The sequence below is a fragment of the Zosterops lateralis genome, assembly GCF_965231275.1.
Source record: "Zosterops lateralis genome assembly, contig: HAP1_HAP1_SCAFFOLD_106, whole genome shotgun sequence".
Taxonomy (NCBI): Eukaryota; Metazoa; Chordata; class Aves; order Passeriformes; family Zosteropidae; genus Zosterops; species Zosterops lateralis.
Genome location: NW_028154572.1, coordinates 1 through 24,924, shown reverse-complemented (window position 1 = coordinate 24,924; position 24,924 = coordinate 1). Strand labels below are relative to the sequence as shown.

The following is a 24,924-nucleotide window of genomic DNA, read 5'->3' as shown; positions in this document are numbered from 1 at the left end:
GAAAAGTTGCCTGTCAGCTATAAGAAGCAACAAAATTTGATTTGCTTGGCTCTGCTAGACCTAACTGAGAATAGGTTGGAAACTTTTTTTCAAAACACCTTTTATCAGAAAGCTGAATTTTCTACTAGATAGTTATTCTGTGATGAAGTGTAAGTTTTCTTTAGTAATTGAAAATATTGTAAAAATGGAAATATTTACCATCCAGGAAGAGTATTTTCCAAAGAATTACACTATTAGGACTATGAGCTGCCAAGATCAATAAACACACACACATATATGTATTTTTAGATAAGGTTGTATATGCTAAGAAATTGCCTGTGAGCTAATGGTAATTGAATTATGTTATTATTGCTTTAGGGTTTTACCCATACTGACTAGGGCAGAACTACAACTTTCCCTGCATATTCCAGGTTTATAGGCTTAGCTACTTGCTGCTGCAAGAGAACTACTATTGCCAACTGTTTAATTTTACCAAAGAAGTTGTAGCTATTTGACATAGAGGGCTGACAGATATAGGCTACTTGATGACACAAATGTCTTTAAAGTATTTCTCAGATTCCTTTTTTCTGTGAGGCTTTTTTTTTGTCTTGTGCTGCAGTAAAGAATATGCTTGAAAGCATTCTGCATCGTGGCTCTGGCTAGTTTGGCAGAAATGTGTCTCTTCCCGCATGCACACAGATTGGATCTGCCAGACGACTTGGCAGCTCAATACTAATGCCCATCGAATTGCAGCCTAGTATGGGAAACGTTTAAGTGTGAACATGCCGGTTATGAGTTTCTGCGCTTTCATGGGCAGCAACTTGGCGGTTTGTCTAAGGGTGTATGTGCGTGCATTTCTGTCTCTATGCCCTCAAAGACCTTTCTCTTTTACTTTTGCCCCCGAGTTCCCGCGAAAGAGACAGCCTGTGCATACTTTCACATGGTCATCGACCAAGCAACTTGGGAAGGCTCTGGTACTAACCGCTCCTCCCCTCGTTCTGTCTCTCTCCTATTCCTTTCCAACCCACATCTCCCACTTCTTCCTTCACCCAGCCCGGCGCTGGCGCCCGCTTCGTGCCGTCTCGCTCCCGCGGCCCCACACCGCAGCCCGCAGCGCCCGGCCCTCTCGGGCCCTAAAGTCCCTGGGCAGCTGTGAATGAGCCCGTGGCCCCGCCCCTTCTCCCGGCTTGTTCCACCATTGCCTCCCCAAATTCCATCTCCCCCTCTGAAGGAGTGAACGCGGAGCGGGGCGGACCTTGCAGCCGCGCCACTCGCGCCGCTTCTGTGCCTCCTGCGCCCCAGGAGAGCGGGCCGTGCCCGGCGGCGCCGGGGGCCGGGTCAGGGCCGCCAGGAGGCACAGGGAGCTCTCGAAGAGAAGGACAGGCGGCGGCGAGCGGGGAGACGATCAGGCTTCCGCCGCTGGCCGCTCCCGAGCCCCTCCGTCCTTGCCCGCGTAGCCTGCGGCCCGTGGACACCATGGCCGGCGAGATCGAGGATCTGAACAGCCGGGAGGCTCAGACCGTCTGTGACGGCCTGGGACGCTATGAGGACATGCTGCGGGGCGCCGTCCGGGACATCCATGTGGACATCCAGCTGTTCAAGCAGGGGGTAGGCCGGCAGGTGGAGGAGGTGCTGCGCCTCGCCAGCCCCCTGGCACACGCTGTCTCTGAGCTGCAGCAGGAGAACCTGCGCCTGCGGGTACAGCTGGAGCGCCTGTCTCGGCAGGTGGAGGCCCTGGGCCGGTCGGCGGGGCTGCCGCAGGACTGGGTGAACGAGGCGGCCGTGGGGCCCGGCTCGCCGGAGCAAGGTTCGGCCGACGACACATTCTCCAGTCGTGCCAAGCTAGCGGTCGCTGGCCAGAGCCAAGTAAGCGGCCTGGGAGACGGCAGGAGGGAGGGCCAAGGGCATGCATAAGAGGATACTTCACGACTGTTGCCAGACTGCGTTGGCACGGGGTAACGTTTAAGGACACGGAGTTCCTCTTCTGCGACGCGGGGTCAGTGGTAGCTAAACTCGCACAGACGTAGTCAGTCATTCCTCCCAGTGATAAAACTTCCTGCAGTGTAACAGAACGTTGTAACGTGTGGCGCATAGAAACACCACTTAGTGGAAAGCTCATCTGGTACTGAGATGTTTTATGTAATCCTTTTTCAGTGTCTGTCTCTGCGAGAAGAGTTGAGAGTTCCTGTGCAAACCTTGATGCCAGGAGAGTACTACCGGACAGTACGCTGTGATTTGGGCACATAAAACCGGGGTACCAGAGACTTGGCTTTCACAGATGACAGCTTGTTTAGACAGCTTGTTTAGGTCCTCTTGGTTAAGCATGTCTTGAGGGGGGTTTAAGACTGTTGAAGCTTAAAAAACTGGTCTGCGGTCTATGCAGACTTGGAGTTAAAAAGTAAAAGCTTGGAAATTAAATTCACTAGAATTGGGAATGAGCAGAGAGTCTGTATTGCATTCCTGCCCTCTTCATTCCTACTGACCCGTGAATGCGGACATTGGGCTTCCTACCTCTGGGTAAAAGGTAAAGCTGCCGTTTGATACATTGTAGAAACTGCCACTTTTCCCCCCATGTGAAAAAGGTAAACACCATCCATACAATTTATAGACTGCTTCCTTTCTGTTCTGCGGAGCTATCCACGCTTGCTTATATTGCAAGGAATAGGTGTAAGCTGGGTGATACGGAAGGGACAAGGGATTGTTGTTCCCCGTTCCATTTCACGGTCTAGTATACTTCCCAGTATGGAGAATCTCGCGTCAATGTTACGGTAATGTCCAGCTTTAGGTATCCGTGTCCATGTTAAAGCTCAGTATGAGCTTTTGTTTGTGTGAGTACCCTCCTGCTTTGCTTTGAGGGTTCAGGGAAGATCAATTAGGTGCTGATCGTTATTCAGTGCCCTCCCAACAATTTAGGTTGGAGAAGTTCCCAAGTTAGCAGAGCTGACCAAAAGGGAATTTCAGTACTGAGAACTATGGGAGGTGCCGCTACAGCTATACACACCAAATTTGTGCGGTGAAAACATGAATTTGTGGGTCAGGTTCTGATGTGGCTGCACACAAATGGCAAAAGAGCGAGCTTTGGTTGCTGTGCCAGTCACCTGCGTTCTCTGTAATGAACACTGTTCCTTCAGTTGATTCCAGTTTCTGGTTATATGACCAAAACATTTCAAATGGAATAACATAAATGGCACTGTGTATGTTTTCAGAAACACGAATATCTATGGTAAAACTGATGATACTTTTATCTTAGTAAATACTTCTACGTAAGTGTGAGATATGAGAAGCAAATAATACTGACCTGGAAATAGCAGCAAACCAAGACGAGCTCTTTTGCTCCCGAAAAGATTTATCAGTTGAATTCCTTTTTACTGTGTGGTTGATGCAGCATTAATTAGATACTGGAGATTCTGAGCATCTTTGGTATCTGAAGCATTATTTTCTAATATTGCTAGATTTTTTCATGGTAATTTAACTGGGGGGGAAAAAATGAATCCAGGGAGTTCCAAGCATAGTTCAGAAGTAAGGACACAAATCTCCATTTAATTTTAATCTGGGTAGTTTCTGCTATGATGTCCTCGAAAGCTGTTATACAGTGGTCTAAAAGCTGGTTTAGGTGAAATTTTAAATGGCCATTAGCTGTTCTGATTTGGAGGTGAGTCTTCCTGTTGGTTTGATACCAGCCTTCAATTCAGCTCTCTTAACTAGACCAGAATCTTGAGAGCTGCTTCCACAAAGGTGGAAAATAGGAGATATTTGAAGAGTTAGTTTTGAAAATCTGGATCGTGGAGCCATACCTGAGCTACTGAGCACTTACAAAAGAAGAGTTTTGATATCTTTTTTGTTGTTCTTGATCTGATTTTACATTTTGGCAGGAGCTTTGCAAGTTATGATATTTCCGTAGTTTTTGTGATTGAGTGTGATGCCTTTGTTAAGAGGGAGGACTAAAAGTACTTTAAGGGTGTTCTGTTTTAAAACCGTCAGAGAAGTTTCTGTCTGTTGGACAGACGGCTGCAGAGAGTCTGCCTGCAGTGGTCAAAGCTGCAGAGAGAGAGAGATAGCTGGCTATGACCACCTATGAAGGTCTAAACGAGTATTTCCCATTGGCTCCCTGGTGACCCAATGGCACCCAGCAGTTAGTCAGCCTGTGAGTAACTGCATAAGACGTGACTCAGGTGTACATAATGACCTACGTATTTCCAGCAAAGATAAGCTTAGAGAGCTGGAGTTGTTCAGCCTGGAGAAGAGAAGGCTTCAGGGAGACTTCATTGCGACCTTTGAGTACTTTAGGGGGCTTACAAAAAGGGGGGTGAGGGACTTGTTTTTGTACAGGCAGATAGCAACAGGACGAGGGGCAATGGTTTTAAACTGAAAGAGGGTGGGTTAGATTGGTTGTTAGGAAGAAACTGTTCATTCAGAGGGTGGTGAAGCACAGGTTGCCCAGGGAAGTTGTGGATGACCCATCCCTGTCAGTGTTTGAGGCCAGAATGGGCTCCCGAGCAACCCAATCTGATGCGTGGAATCCCTGTGCGTGGCAAGGGGTTGAAACAGGGTGATCTTTACTATCCCTTCTGACCCAAACCTTTCTGTGGATGTACTTCTCCTAGATAAACAGCATTTCTAGAGCCGATGACTTTTATTGTGACCCTTGTGGTAGCTGGTGGTTTTATGAAAGACACTGAATGACTGAAATCTCTCATTTGAGAGAGTAGTATCATTTGTGTCTGTCATCCTTCTAGAAATTGACCTTGTTGTGGACAAAATCTTGAAGACATAACAGACATGCACCTTAGAGGTTCAGCGAGGAAATAAGTGATATTTCTTTTGTTTCTAATCTTGTGATCTGGCGCTTACTTTTTCTGAACGTGTTGAGTTTTTGCCACTGGCTTGCAATAATTGCAGCTTCCGGTTATGGATCTCCAAAGTTTATACTTCTTTGCAGCAAAGAAGGAATTCCAGCAGCCCTACAACTATGGAAAGTCTTATCATCCATTACGTGGAGATCTGAGCTACACAGAGATTAGTTCTGCAAGCAGGCTTGGATAAGGCATCTGAAATATTAGTGTTCACTTTCTTTTCTTCAACTTGACCAGTTCTTCGTGTTGTTGTCACATGAGTTGTACAAATGAGTGCTTTTTATTATGAAGTACAGATATATGTAGTTATCACTCTGCTATTTATAATCTATGTGACCACCCCTGATAGAAGTGTTGCTAAACACATGGGTTTGTCAGAATCTTGGCATTTCCAAAGTGGATTTTGAAAGTACTTCAGCCTGACACCACTAAATGCACATCAGAATCTGATCCCACTGTTCTGTCAGCACGTGGGCCTTCTTCCCCATCCTCCAGCCTGGTATCAGTTTATCTTTTGGCACCGTTAGCCAAACCATAGCGGTCGGGTTTGCATGAAATAAGGTAATGCAGGACTTGTCATTGCATTAGAAAGCCAGTGCAGTGTGTAGAATGCTGCGTGACCTTTGCAATGACTATGTCGTTTGACGATTTTACTCACCCACACCTCCCCAGCTTATAAAAGTAGATTGATGTTTACAGCCTGCACAGGCATTCTTCACATTCAGGTCATAATGGCTGACATGAATGGCTAAACGGTTCTAACTGTATACCATGGGTAGATTCTAGGGAGCTGCATTAGCTATGCTTTACATTTCAGTTGTGAATATGGGCAATAATTGTTGACTGGGATCTCAATTGCGCTAAATGCAGCAATAAAAGCTCCGAAGTCCTGACTCTGCATGGTTTCTATAACTAGTATTTGTTGTAATTCTCTCAATCCTGGCAGCTAGTGATAACTGAATGTATTCTCACATAGTACCATTTTCTTGATAAATACAAAAGTTTCAAAATAGTTGGGTTTTTTCCAGAATTTAAAACATGTTGATGCAACTACACAATCAATGAGACTTTTTGTGAACTGCGTGTTGGAGAATTTCTCACTACTAATTGTAGCTCCTGCTTCTTGGAAACTTAACTGCAGTAATCATGCATCCGTGAAGCAGTTTTCTTCTTCCTTTAGTTATGCAGCCAAAAATTGCGCAGTTTCTCGTGGTTTAATGTTCCGCTTCAACCCCCCAAAAACCCCCAGCCCAGCCAGCCAAAAAACTCAAACAAAACCCAAAAAACAAAACGGCAACTTCCCACTAAACCCATGAAAAAATTCCTGGCTGATTTTTCTGGAATTATATTGACAGACATTATGAGGAAAATTTATGCTTTTCCCAGGAAAAAAAAGTTATCCTTACAGAAGTTACAGATTATAATATAATATGTAATGTGCTAGGACTGGAATTACTTTGTAATGCTTGTACAATATGTTTTCACAGTGTAATTTCTTTCTGCAGCAAATAGAAAAAAAAATGCAGAGCAGTATTCCAGGCAATCTCAATCAATTTCTCCACTGTTACACAAGGTCTTCTGTTTATCACCATCACAGTGGATGGTGATACCTTTATCTAATAAAAGATAACACCTCCTAGGTGCTTGGGGTCTGTTAAGGACAAGTGTGTGAAGATTGATTTAAGTTATGCATTGCCAATGTTTTGTATGCAGCCTTGGCTCCTGGGGTTAGGTAATTGTTCCTTTCTTATTTTGAGGTCACTTGCATGAGGAAGATCTGTTCTTGGCAGGTGTTTCTGGATACTCTTCTCACTTTTGTTGCCGTTTGAAATTTAGTTGCCGTGTCTGTTGTCTGTTCTGACAGAGCGTAGACCTGGATGACCACCAGAAACCTGAGTTTAGAAGAGTGTTTAGTTCTTCCATCATTGAAAATGGGCATCGATCTTCATCATCAGGTAGGAACAGGGCATGAAATGAAGCATCACTGCCTGTAAAGTACACGATCTTGTCAGTCATAGAGCAAATCTCACATTTGGGAAGGGTTAGAATTTGCTGTAGTTTCAGGATGGATATTGTCCTGTGGCGCCGACACTTTATTTCATAATTTCGAGTTTAATGTTAAAACTTTGGCTTTACTGTAAAGCATGTGCTATAATGTTTCATAAATTAGAGGCTATTACTGCTGCATTAACTTGAGACACGAGTGATAAGGCCTGCTATGCTGGGTGCCATTGTAGTCTTGCATCCAAAACATCTTGCAAGTCACCCCTCCACTTCCATCATCCGTCAGCGGAGGAAGGACTTAACCATCTCCAGTTTAGAGAGTCATACAGTGTTTCGAAAAACCATGAAAAGAACAAAAATGCTGCTTCCTTAACAGGGGCAGGAGATTGGGAGCGAGGGCTGCGCAGAGGAAGAGAAGCTCACTGAATGCAAATGCTAGTATATTAATGATCTATAGACATTGTTCCTGCTGAGATTCACGTAGAGTAAGTTTGATAGCTGCTAGGATCACTTGCACTAGGGTTGTTTCTGCTACATAGATGGTACAATGTTTCACAGGGGATTAAATCCAATGATTTGTAAAATGTTGCCTGGACATTGGCTTGTAACTTTGTTACAAATCTGCAAGCAAATTTTCTGCCTCTCTCCCGTTTTTTATTCAGGTCAGGCAAAAGTCACTCGTGAACTGACCTGTTTTCAGATGTCGGAACCTTCTTCCCCTGAAGCCCATGCCCCTGCAGTCACCTTACAGATGCCCCACCTTCCTGTTACTGCAGTAACCAGGACATCTGAGAAGTTTTCAGGAGAGAACATCCGTCCAACAGGAACAACTAATACATCTTCTTGCCTGCTGGGACAGGGCAAGAGCACAAATACAGTGGGAGTGAAGTCTTCCAACCAGCCAGGTAAGAGAGAAAAATAACATGCTGAAGCTGCATCCTGCTTCCTTTCTTCAACTGGTGCTGTGAATATTGTTCTGTGACCTAGTGGTAACTATGAAACCTTGCTTTTATGGCTAAATATCCCATTGTGGGACACTCCAGTTTGGAATACTGTGGGTCCTAGCTGGAGCTTTCGGCTGTAATGTCACATCCGCAGACTATTTTTGTGCCTAATGTAGTTGAGTTTTGCGTGAAGCAGATACTGCGGCATACTGACTGAATTCAGTAAGTTACCGAATCTCTTAAACGTGCCCAGCTCTTTTAATGAATTTTGTAGACATTTTTAGTGCTTTGAGACTGGAGGCCCTGTGAGAAGTTAGGCAGCTATTTGGCTAAGAGGTTCCAATAGTCATCTGGAGGAAGGAATGACTGACAGCAGTCTGACACATATAAACACATCAGTGATTGCAGAATCTTAGTTCAATTGAAATTGAGTTTTAAAAAAAATATTTCACATTGAAGCCATTCATCCTTGGCTGTGACACTTACAAATTGGACTTTATATATGGGTCAGAAATTATAGCAGGATACCAGATGGGATTGCTAGCAAGAGATAGGGATTATCTGCAGATGATTCTTTTAATTTTTATCTTACTAAAGCTGAGAATGTAGCAAACACTTCCTTTCTCTTTTTTTGTGCTGATAAAGTGAAGGACTGGAATTGAATTACAATGAAAACAATGGATTCATCGGCCACTGGAGGTGACTGTTCCAATCTGCATGCCCTTATGCAACAAAAATTGAGAGTGATTCCATGCCCTTTAGGGGTTCAAACCTGAGCGTGTAGTTTTCATTTTTAAGTAGCTCCAGCTGCTTTGGAACACATTCTGCCACACTTGCTCTTTCTGCATGTCTCTAGCAGCCAGAAAGCGCTGTAAAGCGCTCTTTTGCCCGAGAAAAGCAACACTCTGGGGGACCTCTGTAACTTTGCTTGCAGCAGCACCTTGGTGTGTTTTCTGTGTTCTCCAAGTGAAAATAAGCCTGTCCGGAGCCCGTGGTAGCTCCAGCTGCTTTGGAACACATTCTGCCACACTTGCTCTTTCTGCATGTCTCTAGCAGCCAGAAAGCGCTGTAAAGCGCTCTTTTGCCCGAGAAAAGCAACACTCTGGGGGACCTCTGTAACTTTGCTTGCAGCAGCACCTTGGTGTGTTTTCTGTGTTCTCCAAGTGAAAATAAGCCTGTCCGGAGCCCGTGGTAGCTCCAGCTGCTTTGGAACACATTCTGCCACACTTGCTCTTTCTGCATGTCTCTAGCAGCCAGAAAGCGCTGTAAAGCGCTCTTTTCTCGAAAAAAGCAACACTCTGGGAAACCTCTGTAACTTTGCTTGCAGCAGCACCTTGGTGTGTTTTCTGTGTTCTCCAAGTGAAAATAAGCCTGTCCGGAGCCCGTGGTAGCTCCAGCTGCTTTGGAACACATTCTGCCACACTTGCTCTTTCTGCATGTCTCTAGCAGCCAGAAAGCGCTGTAAAAGCGCTCTTTTGCCCGAGAAAAGCAACACTCAGGGGTACCTCTGTAACTTTGCTTGCAGCAGCACCTTGGTGTGTTTTCTGTGTTCTCCAAGTGAAAATAAGCCTGTGGGGAGCCCGTGGTAGCTCCAGCTGCTTTGGAACACATTCTGCCACACTTGCTCTTTCTGCATGTCTCTAGCAGCCAGAAAGCGCTGTAAAGCGCTCTTTTCCCCAGAAAAGCAACACTCAGGGGGACTTCTGTAACTTTGCTTGCAGCAGCACCTTGGTGTGTTTTCTGTGTTCTCCAAGTGAAAATAAGCCTGTGGGGAGCCCGTGGTAGCTCCAGCTGCTTTGGAACACATTCTGCCACACTTGCTCTTTCTGCATGTCTCTAGCAGCCAGAAAGCGCTGTAAAGCGCTCTTTTCTCGAGAAAAGCAACACTCAGGGGAACTTCTGTAACTTTGCTTGCAGCAGCACCTTGGTGTGTTTTCTGTGTTCTCCAAGTGAAAATAAGCCTGTCCGGAGCCCGTGGTAGCTCCAGCTGCTTTGGAACACATTCTGCCACACTTGCTCTTTCTGCATGTCTCTAGCAGCCAGAAAGCACTGTAAAGCGCTCTTTTCTCGAGAAAAGCAACACTCTGGGAAACCTCTGTAACTTTGCTTGCAGCAGCACCTTGGTGTGTTTTCTGTGTTCTCCAAGTGAAAATAAGCCTGTCCGGAGCCCGTGGTAGCTCCAGCTGCTTTGGAACACATTCTGCCACACTTGCTCTTTCTGCATGTCTCTAGCAGCCAGAAAGCGCTGTAAAAGCGCTCTTTTGCCCGAGAAAAGCAACACTCTGGGGGACCTCTGTAACTTTGCTTGCAGCAGCACCTTGGTGTGTTTTCTGTGTTCTCCAAGTGAAAATAAGCCTGTCCGGAGCCCGTGGTAGCTCCTGCTGCTTTGGAACACATTCTGCCACACTTGCTCTTTCTGCATGTCTCTAGCAGCCAGAAAGCGCTGTAAAGCGCTCTTTTCTCGAGAAAAGCAACACTCAGGGGGACTTCTGTAACTTTGCTTGCAGCAGCACCTTGGTGTGTTTTCTGTGTTCTCCAAGTGAAAATAAGCCTGTCCGGAGCCCGTGGTAGCTCCAGCTGCTTTGGAACACATTCTGCCACACTTGCTCTTTCTGCATGTCTCTAGCAGCCAGAAAGCGCTGTAAAGCGCTCTTTTCTCGAGAAAAGCAACACTCAGGGGGACTTCTGTAACTTTGCTTGCAGCAGCACCTTGGTGTGTTTTCTGTGTTCTCCAAGTGAAAATAAGCCTGTGGGGAGCCCGTGGTAGCTCCAGCTGCTTTGGAACACATTCTGCCACACTTGCTCTTTCTGCATGTCTCTAGCAGCCAGAAAGCGCTGTAAAGCGCTCTTTTCTCGAGAAAAGCAACACTCAGGGGGACTTCTGTAACTTTGCTTGCAGCAGCACCTTGGTGTGTTTTCTGTGTTCTCCAAGTGAAAATAAGCCTGTCCGGAGCCCGTGGTAGCTCCAGCTGCTTTGGAACACATTCTGCCACACTTGCTCTTTCTGCATGTCTCTAGCAGCCAGAAAGCACTGTAAAGCGCTCTTTTCTCGAGAAAAGCAACACTCTGGGAAACCTCTGTAACTTTGCTTGCAGCAGCACCTTGGTGTGTTTTCTGTGTTCTCCAAGTGAAAATAAGCCTGTGCGGAGCCCGTGGTAGCTCCAGCTGCTTTGGAACACATTCTGCCACACTTGCTCTTTCTGCATGTCTCTAGCAGCCAGAAAGCGCTGTAAAGCGCTCTTTTGCCCGAGAAAAGCAACACTCAGGGGGACTTCTGTAACTTTGCTTGCAGCAGCACCTTGGTGTGTTTTCTGTGTTCTCCAAGTGAAAATAAGCCTGTCCGGAGCCCGTGGTAGCTCCAGCTGCTTTGGAACACATTCTGCCACACTTGCTGTTTCTGCATGTCTCTAGCAGCCAGAAAGCGCTGTAAAGCGCTCTTTTGCCCGAGAAAAGCAACACTCTGGGAAACCTCTGTAACTTTGCTTGCAGCAGCACCTTGGTGTGTTTTCTGTGTTCTCCAAGTGAAAATAAGCCTGTCCGGAGCCCGTGGTAGCTCCAGCTGCTTTGGAACACATTCTGCCACACTTGCTCTTTCTGCATGTCTCTAGCAGCCAGAAAGCGCTGTAAAGCGCTCTTTTCTCGAGAAAAGCAACACTCAGGGGGACTTCTGTAACTTTGCTTGCAGCAGCACCTTGGTGTGTTTTCTGTGTTCTCCAAGTGAAAATAAGCCTGTCCGGAGCCCGTGGTAGCTCCAGCTGCTTTGGAACACATTCTGCCACACTTGCTCTTTCTGCATGTCTCTAGCAGCCAGAAAGCGCTGTAAAGCGCTCTTTTCTCGAGAAAAGCAACACTCTGGGAAACCTCTGTAACTTTGCTTGCAGCAGCACCTTGGTGTGTTTTCTGTGTTCTCCAAGTGAAAATAAGCCTGTGCGGAGCCCGTGGTAGCTCCAGCTGCTTTGGAACACATTCTGCCACACTTGCTCTTTCTGCATGTCTCTAGCAGCCAGAAAGCGCTGTAAAGCGCTCTTTTCTCGAGAAAAGCAACACTCTGGGAAACCTCTGTAACTTTGCTTGCAGCAGCACCTTGGTGTGTTTTCTGTGTTCTCCAAGTGAAAATAAGCCTGTGCGGAGCCCGTGGTAGCTCCAGCTGCTTTGGAACACATTCTGCCACACTTGCTCTTTCTGCATGTCTCTAGCAGCCAGAAAGCGCTGTAAAGCGCTCTTTTGCCCGAGAAAAGCAACACTCAGGGGGACTTCTGTAACTTTGCTTGCAGCAGCACCTTGGTGTGTTTTCTGTGTTCTCCAAGTGAAAATAAGCCTGTGGGGAGCCCGTGGTAGCTCCAGCTGCTTTGGAACACATTCTGCCACACTTGCTCTTTCTGCATGTCTCTAGCAGCCAGAAAGCGCTGTAAAGCGCTCTTTTCTCGAGAAAAGCAACACTCTGGGAAACCTCTGTAACTTTGCTTGCAGCAGCACCTTGGTGTGTTTTCTGTGTTCTCCAAGTGAAAATAAGCCTGTCCGGAGCCCGTGGTAGCTCCAGCTGCTTTGGAACACATTCTGCCACACTTGCTCTTTCTGCATGTCTCTAGCAGCCAGAAAGCGCTGTAAAGCGCTCTTTTCTCGAGAAAAGCAACACTCTGGGAAACCTCTGTAACTTTGCTTGCAGCAGCACCTTGGTGTGTTTTCTGTGTTCTCCAAGTGAAAATAAGCCTGTGGGGAGCCCGTGGTAGCTCCAGCTGCTTTGGAACACATTCTGCCACACTTGCTCTTTCTGCATGTCTCTAGCAGCCAGAAAGCGCTGTAAAGCGCTCTTTTCTCGAGAAAAGCAACACTCAGGGGGACTTCTGTAACTTTGCTTGCAGCAGCACCTTGGTGTGTTTTCTGTGTTCTCCAAGTGAAAATAAGCCTGTGGGGAGCCCGTGGTAGCTCCAGCTGCTTTGGAACACATTCTGCCACACTTGCTCTTTCTGCATGTCTCTAGCAGCCAGAAAGCGCTGTAAAGCGCTCTTTTCTCGAGAAAAGCAACACTCTGGGAAACCTCTGTAACTTTGCTTGCAGCAGCACCTTGGTGTGTTTTCTGTGTTCTCCAAGTGAAAATAAGCCTGTGCGGAGCCCGTGGTAGCTCCAGCTGCTTTGGAACACATTCTGCCACACTTGCTCTTTCTGCATGTCTCTAGCAGCCAGAAAGCGCTGTAAAGCGCTCTTTTCTCGAGAAAAGCAACACTCAGGGGGACTTCTGTAACTTTGCTTGCAGCAGCACCTTGGTGTGTTTTCTGTGTTCTCCAAGTGAAAATAAGCCTGTGCGGAGCCCGTGGTAGCTCCAGCTGCTTTGGAACACATTCTGCCACACTTGCTCTTTCTGCATGTCTCTAGCAGCCAGAAAGCGCTGTAAAGCGCTCTTTTCTCGAGAAAAGCAACACTCTGGGAAACCTCTGTAACTTTGCTTGCAGCAGCACCTTGGTGTGTTTTCTGTGTTCTCCAAGTGAAAATAAGCCTGTGGGGAGCCCGTGGTAGCTCCAGCTGCTTTGGAACACATTCTGCCACACTTGCTCTTTCTGCATGTCTCTAGCAGCCAGAAAGCGCTGTAAAGCGCTCTTTTCTCGAGAAAAGCAACACTCTGGGAAACCTCTGTAACTTTGCTTGCAGCAGCACCTTGGTGTGTTTTCTGTGTTCTCCAAGTGAAAATAAGCCTGTGGGGAGCCCGTGGTAGCTCCAGCTGCTTTGGAACACATTCTGCCACACTTGCTCTTTCTGCATGTCTCTAGCAGCCAGAAAGCGCTGTAAAGCGCTCTTTTCTCGAGAAAAGCAACACTCAGGGGGACTTCTGTAACTTTGCTTGCAGCAGCACCTTGGTGTGTTTTCTGTGTTCTCCAAGTGAAAATAAGCCTGTGCGGAGCCCGTGGTAGCTCCAGCTGCTTTGGAACACATTCTGCCACACTTGCTCTTTCTGCATGTCTCTAGCAGCCAGAAAGCGCTGTAAAGCGCTCTTTTCTCGAGAAAAGCAACACTCAGGGGGACTTCTGTAACTTTGCTTGCAGCAGCACCTTGGTGTGTTTTCTGTGTTCTCCAAGTGAAAATAAGCCTGTCCGGAGCCCGTGGTAGCTCCAGCTGCTTTGGAACACATTCTGCCACACTTGCTCTTTCTGCATGTCTCTAGCAGCCAGAAAGCGCTGTAAAGCGCTCTTTTCTCGAGAAAAGCAACACTCAGGGGGACTTCTGTAACTTTGCTTGCAGCAGCACCTTGGTGTGTTTTCTGTGTTCTCCAAGTGAAAATAAGCCTGTCCGGAGCCCGTGGTAGCTCCAGCTGCTTTGGAACACATTCTGCCACACTTGCTCTTTCTGCATGTCTCTAGCAGCCAGAAAGCGCTGTAAAGCGCTCTTTTCTCGAGAAAAGCAACACTCTGGGAAACCTCTGTAACTTTGCTTGCAGCAGCACCTTGGTGTGTTTTCTGTGTTCTCCAAGTGAAAATAAGCCTGTGGGGAGCCCGTGGTAGCTCCAGCTGCTTTGGAACACATTCTGCCACACTTGTTCTTTCTGCATGTCTCTAGCAGCCAGAAAGCGCTGTAAAGCGCTCTTTTCTCGAGAAAAGCAACACTCAGGGGGACTTCTGTAACTTTGCTTGCAGCAGCACCTTGGTGTGTTTTCTGTGTTCTCCAAGTGAAAATAAGCCTGTCCGGAGCCCGTGGTAGCTCCAGCTGCTTTGGAACACATTCTGCCACACTTGCTCTTTCTGCATGTCTCTAGCAGCCAGAAAGCGCTGTAAAGCGCTCTTTTCTCGAGAAAAGCAACACTCAGGGGGACTTCTGTAACTTTGCTTGCAGCAGCACCTTGGTGTGTTTTCTGTGTTCTCCAAGTGAAAATAAGCCTGTCCGGAGCCCGTGGTAGCTCCAGCTGCTTTGGAACACATTCTGCCACACTTGCTCTTTCTGCATGTCTCTAGCAGCCAGAAAGCGCTGTAAAGCGCTCTTTTCTCGAGAAAAGCAACACTCAGGGGGACTTCTGTAACTTTGCTTGCAGCAGCACCTTGGTGTGTTTTCTGTGTTCTCCAAGTGAAAATAAGCCTGTCCGGAGCCCGTGGTAGCTCCAGCTGCTTTGGAACACATTCTGCCACACTTGCTCTTTCTGCATGTCTCTAGCAGCCAGAAAGCGCTGTAAAGCGCTCTTTTCTCGAGAAAAGCAACACTCTGGGAAACCTCTGTAACTTTGCTTGCAGCAGCACCTTGGTGTGTTTTCTGTGTTCTCCAAGTGAAAATAAGCCTGTCCGGAGCCCGTGGTAGCTCCAGCTGCTTTGGAACACATTCTGCCACACTTGCTCTTTCTGCATGTCTCTAGCAGCCAGAAAGCACTGTAAAGCGCTCTTTTCTCGAGAAAAGCAACACTCTGGGAAACCTCTGTAACTTTGCTTGCAGCAGCACCTTGGTGTGTTTTCTGTGTTCTCCAAGTGAAAATAAGCCTGTCCGGAGCCCGTGGTAGCTCCAGCTGCTTTGGAACACATTCTGCCACACTTGCTCTTTCTGCATGTCTCTAGCAGCCAGAAAGCGCTGTAAAGCGCTCTTTTCTCGAGAAAAGCAACACTCAGGGGGACTTGTGTAACTTTGCTTGCAGCAGCACCTTGGTGTGTTTTCTGTGTTCTCCAAGTGAAAATAAGCCTGTCCGGAGCCCGTGGTAGCTCCAGCTGCTTTGGAACACATTCTGCCACACTTGCTCTTTCTGCATGTCTCTAGCAGCCAGAAAGCGCTGTAAAGCGCTCTTTTCTCGAGAAAAGCAACACTCAGGGGGACTTGTGTAACTTTGCTTGCAGCAGCACCTTGGTGTGTTTTCTGTGTTCTCCAAGTGAAAATAAGCCTGTGGGGAGCCCGTGGTAGCTCCAGCTGCTTTGGAACACATTCTGCCACACTTGCTCTTTCTGCATGTCTCTAGCAGCCAGAAAGCGCTGTAAAGCGCTCTTTTCTCGAGAAAAGCAACACTCAGGGGGACTTCTGTAACTTTGCTTGCAGCAGCACCTTGGTGTGTTTTCTGTGTTCTCCAAGTGAAAATAAGCCTGTCCGGAGCCCGTGGTAGCTCCAGCTGCTTTGGAACACATTCTGCCACACTTGCTCTTTCTGCATGTCTCTAGCAGCCGGAAAGCGCTGTAAAGCGCTCTTTTACCCGAGAAAAGCAACACTCAGGGGAATTCTGTAACTTTGCTTGCAGCAGCACCTTGGTGTGTTTTCTGTGTTCTCCAAGTGAAAATAAGCCTGTCCGGAGCCCGTGGTAGCTCCAGCTGCTTTGGAACACATTCTGCCACACTTGCTGTTTCTGCATGTCTCTAGCAGCCAGAAAGCGCTGTAAAGCGCTCTTTTGCTCGAGAAAAGCCACACTCAGGGGGACCTCTGTAACTTTGCTTGCAGCAGCACCTTGGTGTGTTTTCTGTGTTCTCCAAGTGAAAATAAGCCTGTCCGGAGCCCGTGGTAGCTCCAGCTGCTTTGGAACACATTCTGCCACACTTGCTCTTTCTGCATGTCTCTAGCAGCCAGAAAGCGCTGTAAAGCGCTCTTTTCTCGAGAAAAGCAACACTCTGGGAAACCTCTGTAACTTTGCTTGCAGCAGCACCTTGGTGTGTTTTCTGTGTTCTCCAAGTGAAAATAAGCCTGTGCGGAGCCCGTGGTAGCTCCAGCTGCTTTGGAACACATTCTGCCACACTTGCTCTTTCTGCATGTCTCTAGCAGCCAGAAAGCGCTGTAAAGCGCTCTTTTCTCGAGAAAAGCAACACTCAGGGGGACTTGTGTAACTTTGCTTGCAGCAGCACCTTGGTGTGTTTTCTGTGTTCTCCAAGTGAAAATAAGCCTGTGGGGAGCCCGTGGTAGCTCCAGCTGCTTTGGAACACATTCTGCCACACTTGCTCTTTCTGCATGTCTCTAGCAGCCAGAAAGCGCTGTAAAGCGCTCTTTTCTCGAGAAAAGCAACACTCAGGGGGACTTCTGTAACTTTGCTTGCAGCAGCACCTTGGTGTGTTTTCTGTGTTCTCCAAGTGAAAATAAGCCTGTCCGGAGCCCGTGGTAGCTCCAGCTGCTTTGGAACACATTCTGCCACACTTGCTGTTTCTGCATGTCTCTAGCAGCCGGAAAGCGCTGTAAAGCGCTCTTTTACCCGAGAAAAGCAACACTCAGGGGAATTCTGTAACTTTGCTTGCAGCAGCACCTTGGTGTGTTTTCTGTGTTCTCCAAGTGAAAAGAAGCCTGTCCGGAGCCCGTGGTAGCTCCAGCTGCTTTGGAACACATTCTGCCACACTTGCTCTTTCTGCATGTCTCTAGCAGCCAGAAAGCGCTGTAAAGCGCTCTTTTGCTCGAGAAAAGCAACACTCAGGGGGACCTCTGTAACTTTGCTTGCAGCAGCACCTTGGTGTGTTTTCTGTGTTCTCCAAGTGAAAATAAGCCTGTCCGGAGCCCGTGGTAGCCCCAGCTGCTTTGGAACACATTCTGCCACACTTGCTCTTTCTGCATGTCTCTAGCAGCCAGAAAGCGCTGTAAAGCGCTCTTTTCTCGAGAAAAGCAACACTCAGGGGGACTTCTGTAACTTTGCTTGCAGCAGCACCTTGGTGTGTTTTCTGTGTTCTCCAAGTGAAAATAAGCCTGTCCGGAGCCCGTGGTAGCTCCAGCTGCTTTGGAACACATTCTGCCACACTTGCTCTTTCTGCATGTCTCTAGCAGCCAGAAAGCGCTGTAAAGCGCTCTTTTCTCGCGAAAAGCAACACTCAGGGGGACTTCTGTAACTTTGCTTGCAGCAGCACCTTGGTGTGTTTTCTGTGTTCTCCAAGTGAAAATAAGCCTGTGCGGAGCCCGTGGTAGCTCCAGCTGCTTTGGAACACATTCTGCCACACTTGCTCTTTCTGCATGTCTCTAGCAGCCAGAAAGCGCTGTAAAGCGCTCTTTTCTCGAGAAAAGCAACACTCTGGGAAACCTCTGTAACTTTGCTTGCAGCAGCACCTTGGTGTGTTTTCTGTGTTCTCCAAGTGAAAATAAGCCTGTCCGGAGCCCGTGGTAGCTCCAGCTGCTTTGGAACACATTCTGCCACACTTGCTGTTTCTGCATGTCTCTAGCAGCCAGAAAGCACTGTAAAGCGCTCTTTTCTCGAGAAAAGCAACACTCTGGGAAACCTCTGTAACTTTGCTTGCAGCAGCACCTTGGTGTGTTTTCTGTGTTCTCCAAGTGAAAATAAGCCTGTGGGGAGCCCGTGGTAGCTCCAGCTGCTTTGGAACACATTCTGCCACACTTGCTCTTTCTGCATGTCTCTAGCAGCCAGAAAGCGCTGTAAAGCGCTCTTTTCTCGAGAAAAGCAACACTCAGGGGGACTTCTGTAACTTTGCTTGCAGCAGCACCTTGGTGTGTTTTCTGTGTTCTCCAAGTGAAAATAAGCCTGTGCGGAGCCCGTGGTAGCTCCAGCTGCTTTGGAACACATTCTGCCACACTTGCTCTTTCTGCATGTCTCTAGCAGCCAGAAAGCGCTGTAAAGCGCTCTTTTCTCGAGAAAAGCAACACTCAGGGGGACTTCTGTAACTTTGCTTGCAGCAGCACCTTGGTGTGTTTTCTGTGTTCTCCAAGTGAAAATAAGCCTGTGCGGAGCCCGTGGTAGCTCCAGCTGCTTTGGAACACATTCTGCCACACTTGCTCTTTCTGCATGTCTCTAGCAGCCAGAAAGCGCTGTAAAGCGCTCTTTTCTCGAGAAAAGCAACACTCAGGGGGACTTCTGTAACTTTGCTTGCAGCAGCACCTTGGTGTGTTTTCTGTGTTCTCCAAGTGAAAATAAGCCTGTCCGGAGCCCGTGGTAGCCCCAGCTGCTTTGGAACACATTCTGCCACACTTGCTCTTTCTGCATGTCTCTAGCAGCCAGAAAGCGCTGTAAAGCGCTCTTTTCTCGAGAAAAGCAACACTCTGGGAAACCTCTGTAACTTTGCTTGCAGCAGCACCTTGGTGTGTTTTCTGTGTTCTCCAAGTGAAAATAAGCCTGTCCGGAGCCCGTGGTAGCTCCTGCTGCTTTGGAACACATTCTGCCACACTTGCTCTTTCTGCATGTCTCTAGCAGCCAGAAAGCGCTGTAAAGCGCTCTTTTCTCGAGAAAAGCAACACTCAGGGGGACTTCTGTAACTTTGCTTGCAGCAGCACCTTGGTGTGTTTTCTGTGTTCTCCAAGTGAAAATAAGCCTGTCCGGAGCCCGTGGTAGCTCCAGCTGCTTTGGAACACATTCTGCCACACTTGCTCTTTCTGCATGTCTCTAGCAGCCAGAAAGCGCTGTAAAAGCGCTCTTTTGCCCGAGAAAAGCAACACTCAGGGGTACCTCTGTAACTTTGCTTGCAGCAGCACCTTGGTGTGTTTTCTGTGTTCTCCAAGTGAAAATAAGCCTGTGGGGAGCCCGTGGTAGCTCCAGCTGCTTTGGAACACATTCTGCCACACTTGCTCTTTCTGCATGTCTCTAGCAGCCAGAAAGCGCTGTAAAGCGCTCTTTTGCTCGAGAAAAGCAACACTCAGGGGGACCTCTGTAACTTTGCTTGCAGCAGCACCTTGGTGTGTTTTCTGTGTTCTCCAAGTGAAAATAAGCCTGTGGGGAGCCCGTGGTAGCTGCAGCTGCTTTGGAACACATTCTGCCACACTTGCTCTTTCTGCATGTCTCTAGCAGCCAGAAAGCGCTGTAAAGCGCTCTTTTCTCGAGAAAAGCAACACTCTGGGAAACCTCTGTAACTTTGCTTGCAGCAGCACCTTGGTGTGTTTTCTGTGTTCTCCAAGTGAAAATAAGCCTGTGGGGAGCCCGTGGTAGCTCCAGCTGCTTTGGAACACATTCTGCCACACTTGCTCTTTCTGCATGTCTCTAGCAGCCAGAAAGCGCTGTAAAGCGCTCTTTTCTCGAGAAAAGCAACACTCTGGGAAACCTCTGTAACTTTGCTTGCAGCAGCACCTTGGTGTGTTTTCTGTGTTCTCCAAGTGAAAATAAGCCTGTCCGGAGCCCGTGGTAGCTCCAGCTGCTTTGGAACACATTCTGCCACACTTGCTCTTTCTGCATGTCTCTAGCAGCCAGAAAGCGCTGTAAAGCGCTCTTTTCTCGAGAAAAGCAACACTCTGGGAAACCTCTGTAACTTTGCTTGCAGCAGCACCTTGGTGTGTTTTCTGTGTTCTCCAAGTGAAAATAAGCCTGTGCGGAGCCCGTGGTAGCTCCAGCTGCTTTGGAACACATTCTGCCACACTTGCTCTTTCTGCATGTCTCTAGCAGCCAGAAAGCGCTGTAAAGCGCTCTTTTCTCGAGAAAAGCAACACTCAGGGAGACTTCTGTAACTTTGCTTGCAGCAGCACCTTGGTGTGTTTTCTGTGTTCTCCAAGTGAAAATAAGCCTGTCCGGAGCCCGTGGTAGCTCCAGCTGCTTTGGAACACATTCTGCCACACTTGCTCTTTCTGCATGTCTCTAGCAGCCAGAAAGCACTGTAAAGCGCTCTTTTCTCGAGAAAAGCAACACTCTGGGAAACCTCTGTAACTTTGCTTGCAGCAGCACCTTGGTGTGTTTTCTGTGTTCTCCAAGTGAAAATAAGCCTGTCCGGAGCCCGTGGTAGCTCCAGCTGCTTTGGAACACATTCTGCCACACTTGCTCTTTCTGCATGTCTCTAGCAGCCAGAAAGCGCTGTAAAGCGCTCTTTTTTCGAGAAAAGCAACACTCAGGGGGACTTCTGTAACTTTGCTTGCAGCAGCACCTTGGTGTGTTTTCTGTGTTCTCCAAGTGAAAATAAGCCTGTGGGGAGCCCGTGGTAGCTCCAGCTGCTTTGGAACACATTCTGCCACACTTGCTCTTTCTGCATGTCTCTAGCAGCCAGAAAGCGCTGTAAAGCGCTCTTTTCTCGAGAAAAGCAACACTCTGGGAAACCTCTGTAACTTTGCTTGCAGCAGCACCTTGGTGTGTTTTCTGTGTTCTCCAAGTGAAAATAAGCCTGTGCGGAGCCCGTGGTAGCTCCAGCTGCTTTGGAACACATTCTGCCACACTTGCTCTTTCTGCATGTCTCTAGCAGCCAGAAAGCGCTGTAAAGCGCTCTTTTCTCGAGAAAAGCAACACTCTGGGAAACCTCTGTAACTTTGCTTGCAGCAGCACCTTGGTGTGTTTTCTGTGTTCTCCAAGTGAAAATAAGCCTGTCCGGAGCCCGTGGTAGCTCCAGCTGCTTTGGAACACATTCTGCCACACTTGCTCTTTCTGCATGTCTCTAGCAGCCAGAAAGCACTGTAAAGCGCTCTTTTCTCGAGAAAAGCAACACTCTGGGAAACCTCTGTAACTTTGCTTGCAGCAGCACCTTGGTGTGTTTTCTGTGTTCTCCAAGTGAAAATAAGCCTGTCCGGAGCCCGTGGTAGCTCCAGCTGCTTTGGAACACATTCTGCCACACTTGCTCTTTCTGCATGTCTCTAGCAGCCAGAAAGCGCTGTAAAGCGCTCTTTTCTCGAGAAAAGCAACACTCAGGGGGACTTCTGTAACTTTGCTTGCAGCAGCACCTTGGTGTGTTTTCTGTGTTCTCCAAGTGAAAATAAGCCTGTCCGGAGCCCGTGGTAGCTCCAGCTGCTTTGGAACACATTCTGCCACACTTGCTCTTTCTGCATGTCTCTAGCAGCCAGAAAGCGCTGTAAAGCGCTCTTTTGCTCGAGAAAAGCAACACTCTGGGAAACCTCTGTAACTTTGCTTGCAGCAGCACCTTGGTGTGTTTTCTGTGTTCTCCAAGTGAAAATAAGCCTGTCCGGAGCCCGTGGTAGCTCCAGCTGCTTTGGAACACATTCTGCCACACTTGCTCTTTCTGCATGTCTCTAGCAGCCAGAAAGCGCTGTAAAGCGCTCTTTTCCTCGAGAAAAGCAACACTCTGGGAAACCTCTGTAACTTTGCTTGCAGCAGCACCTTGGTGTGTTTTCTGTGTTCTCCAAGTGAAAATCCTGTCCGGAGCCCGTGGTAGCTCCAGCTGCTTTGGAACACATTCTGCCACACTTGCTCTTTCTGCATGTCTCTAGCAGCCAGAAAGCGCTGTAAAGCGCTCTTTTCTCGAGAAAAGCAACACTCTGGGAAACCTCTGTAACTTTGCTTGCAGCAGCACCTTGGTGTGTTTTCTGTGTTCTCCAAGTGAAAATAAGCCTGTCCGGAGCCCGTGGTAGCTCCAGCTGCTTTGGAACACATTCTGCCACACTTGCTCTTTCTGCATGTCTCTAGCAGCCAGAAAGCGCTGTAAAGCGCTCTTTTCTCGAGAAAAGCAACACTCTGGGAAACCTCTGTAACTTTGCTTGCAGCAGCACCTTGGTGTGTTTTCTGTGTTCTCCAAGTGAAAATAAGCCTGTCCGGAGCCCGTGGTAGCTCCAGCTGCTTTGGAACACATTCTGCCACACTTGCTCTTTCTGCATGTCTCTAGCAGCCAGAAAGCGCTGTAAAGCGCTCTTTTCTCGAGAAAAGCAACACTCTGGGAAACCTCTGTAACTTTGCTTGCAGCAGCACCTTGGTGTGTTTTCTGTGTTCTCCAAGTGAAAATAAGCCTGTCCGGAGCCCGTGGTAGCTCCAGCTGCTTTGGAACACATTCTGCCACACTTGCTCTTTCTGCATGTCTCTAGCAGCCAGAAAGCGCTGTAAAGCGCTCTTTTCTCGAGAAAAGCAACACTCTGGGAAACCTCTGTAACTTTGCTTGCAGCAGCACCTTGGTGTGTTTTCTGTGTTCTCCAAGTGAAAATAAGCCTGTCCGGAGCCCGTGGTAGCTCCAGCTGCTTTGGAACACATTCTGCCACACTTGCTCTTTCTGCATGTCTCTAGCAGCCAGAAAGCGCTGTAAAGCGCTCTTTTCTCGAGAAAAGCAACACTCTGGGAAACCTCTGTAACTTTGCTTGCAGCAGCACCTTGGTGTGTTTTCTGTGTTCTCCAAGTGAAAATAAGCCTGTCCGGAGCCCGTGGTAGCTCCAGCTGCTTTGGAACACATTCTGCCACACTTGCTCTTTCTGCATGTCTCTAGCAGCCAGAAAGCGCTGTAAAGCGCTCTTTTCTCGAGAAAAGCAACACTCTGGGAAACCTCTGTAACTTTGCTTGCAGCAGCACCTTGGTGTGTTTTCTGTGTTCTCCAAGTGAAAATAAGCCTGTCCGGAGCCCGTGGTAGCTCCAGCTGCTTTGGAACACATTCTGCCACACTTGCTCTTTCTGCATGTCTCTAGCAGCCAGAAAGCGCTGTAAAGCGCTCTTTTCTCGAGAAAAGCAACACTCTGGGAAACCTCTGTAACTTTGCTTGCAGCAGCACCTTGGTGTGTTTTCTGTGTTCTCCAAGTGAAAATAAGCCTGTCCGGAGCCCGTGGTAGCTCCAGCTGCTTTGGAACACATTCTGCCACACTTGCTCTTTCTGCATGTCTCTAGCAGCCAGAAAGCGCTGTAAAGCGCTCTTTTCTCGAGAAAAGCAACACTCTGGGAAACCTCTGTAACTTTGCTTGCAGCAGCACCTTGGTGTGTTTTCTGTGTTCTCCAAGTGAAAATAAGCCTGTCCGGAGCCCGTGGTAGCTCCAGCTGCTTTGGAACACATTCTGCCACACTTGCTCTTTCTGCATGTCTCTAGCAGCCAGAAAGCGCTGTAAAGCGCTCTTTTCTCGAGAAAAGCAACACTCTGGGAAACCTCTGTAACTTTGCTTGCAGCAGCACCTTGGTGTGTTTTCTGTGTTCTCCAAGTGAAAATAAGCCTGTCCGGAGCCCGTGGTAGCTCCAGCTGCTTTGGAACACATTCTGCCACACTTGCTCTTTCTGCATGTCTCTAGCAGCCAGAAAGCGCTGTAAAGCGCTCTTTTCTCGAGAAAAGCAACACTCTGGGAAACCTCTGTAACTTTGCTTGCAGCAGCACCTTGGTGTGTTTTCTGTGTTCTCCAAGTGAAAATAAGCCTGTCCGGAGCCCGTGGTAGCTCCAGCTGCTTTGGAACACATTCTGCCACACTTGCTCTTTCTGCATGTCTCTAGCAGCCAGAAAGCGCTGTAAAGCGCTCTTTTCTCGAGAAAAGCAACACTCTGGGAAACCTCTGTAACTTTGCTTGCAGCAGCACCTTGGTGTGTTTTCTGTGTTCTCCAAGTGAAAATAAGCCTGTCCGGAGCCCGTGGTAGCTCCAGCTGCTTTGGAACACATTCTGCCACACTTGCTCTTTCTGCATGTCTCTAGCAGCCAGAAAGCGCTGTAAAGCGCTCTTTTCTCGAGAAAAGCAACACTCTGGGAAACCTCTGTAACTTTGCTTGCAGCAGCACCTTGGTGTGTTTTCTGTGTTCTCCAAGTGAAAATAAGCCTGTCCGGAGCCCGTGGTAGCTCCAGCTGCTTTGGAACACATTCTGCCACACTTGCTCTTTCTGCATGTCTCTAGCAGCCAGAAAGCGCTGTAAAGCGCTCTTTTCTCGAGAAAAGCAACACTCTGGGAAACCTCTGTAACTTTGCTTGCAGCAGCACCTTGGTGTGTTTTCTGTGTTCTCCAAGTGAAAATAAGCCTGTCCGGAGCCCGTGGTAGCTCCAGCTGCTTTGGAACACATTCTGCCACACTTGCTCTTTCTGCATGTCTCTAGCAGCCAGAAAGCGCTGTAAAGCGCTCTTTTCTCGAGAAAAGCAACACTCTGGGAAACCTCTGTAACTTTGCTTGCAGCAGCACCTTGGTGTGTTTTCTGTGTTCTCCAAGTGAAAATAAGCCTGTCCGGAGCCCGTGGTAGCTCCAGCTGCTTTGGAACACATTCTGCCACACTTGCTCTTTCTGCATGTCTCTAGCAGCCAGAAAGCGCTGTAAAGCGCTCTTTTCTCGAGAAAAGCAACACTCTGGGAAACCTCTGTAACTTTGCTTGCAGCAGCACCTTGGTGTGTTTTCTGTGTTCTCCAAGTGAAAATAAGCCTGTCCGGAGCCCGTGGTAGCTCCAGCTGCTTTGGAACACATTCTGCCACACTTGCTCTTTCTGCATGTCTCTAGCAGCCAGAAAGCGCTGTAAAGCGCTCTTTTCTCGAGAAAAGCAACACTCTGGGAAACCTCTGTAACTTTGCTTGCAGCAGCACCTTGGTGTGTTTTCTGTGTTCTCCAAGTGAAAATAAGCCTGTCCGGAGCCCGTGGTAGCTCCAGCTGCTTTGGAACACATTCTGCCACACTTGCTCTTTCTGCATGTCTCTAGCAGCCAG

General features: G+C 48.0%; 1 protein-coding gene across 2 annotated transcripts; it reads left to right on the top strand.

Annotated features, from left to right (window-relative positions):
* The first annotated feature begins 978 nt into the window (after positions 1-978).
* LOC310923549 (smoothelin-like protein 2) lies at positions 979-7,610 on the top strand. 2 transcript variants are annotated; one of them, XM_083885509.1, is made up of 3 exons: positions 979-1,934; positions 6,697-6,787; positions 7,499-7,518. In XM_083885509.1, the coding sequence occupies exon 1, from the start codon at positions 1,456-1,458 to the stop codon at positions 1,891-1,893; it is 438 nt and encodes a 145-aa protein (XP_083741635.1). In that variant the 5' UTR covers positions 979-1,455; the 3' UTR covers positions 1,894-1,934; positions 6,697-6,787; positions 7,499-7,518. The 2 variants fall into 2 exon arrangements, 1 of the variants encoding a protein (XP_083741635.1); XR_014592618.1 differs by lacking the exon at positions 979-1,934 and adding an exon at positions 2,150-2,561 and having other exon boundaries at positions 7,499-7,610.
* Positions 7,611-24,924: the final 17,314 nt, after the last annotated feature.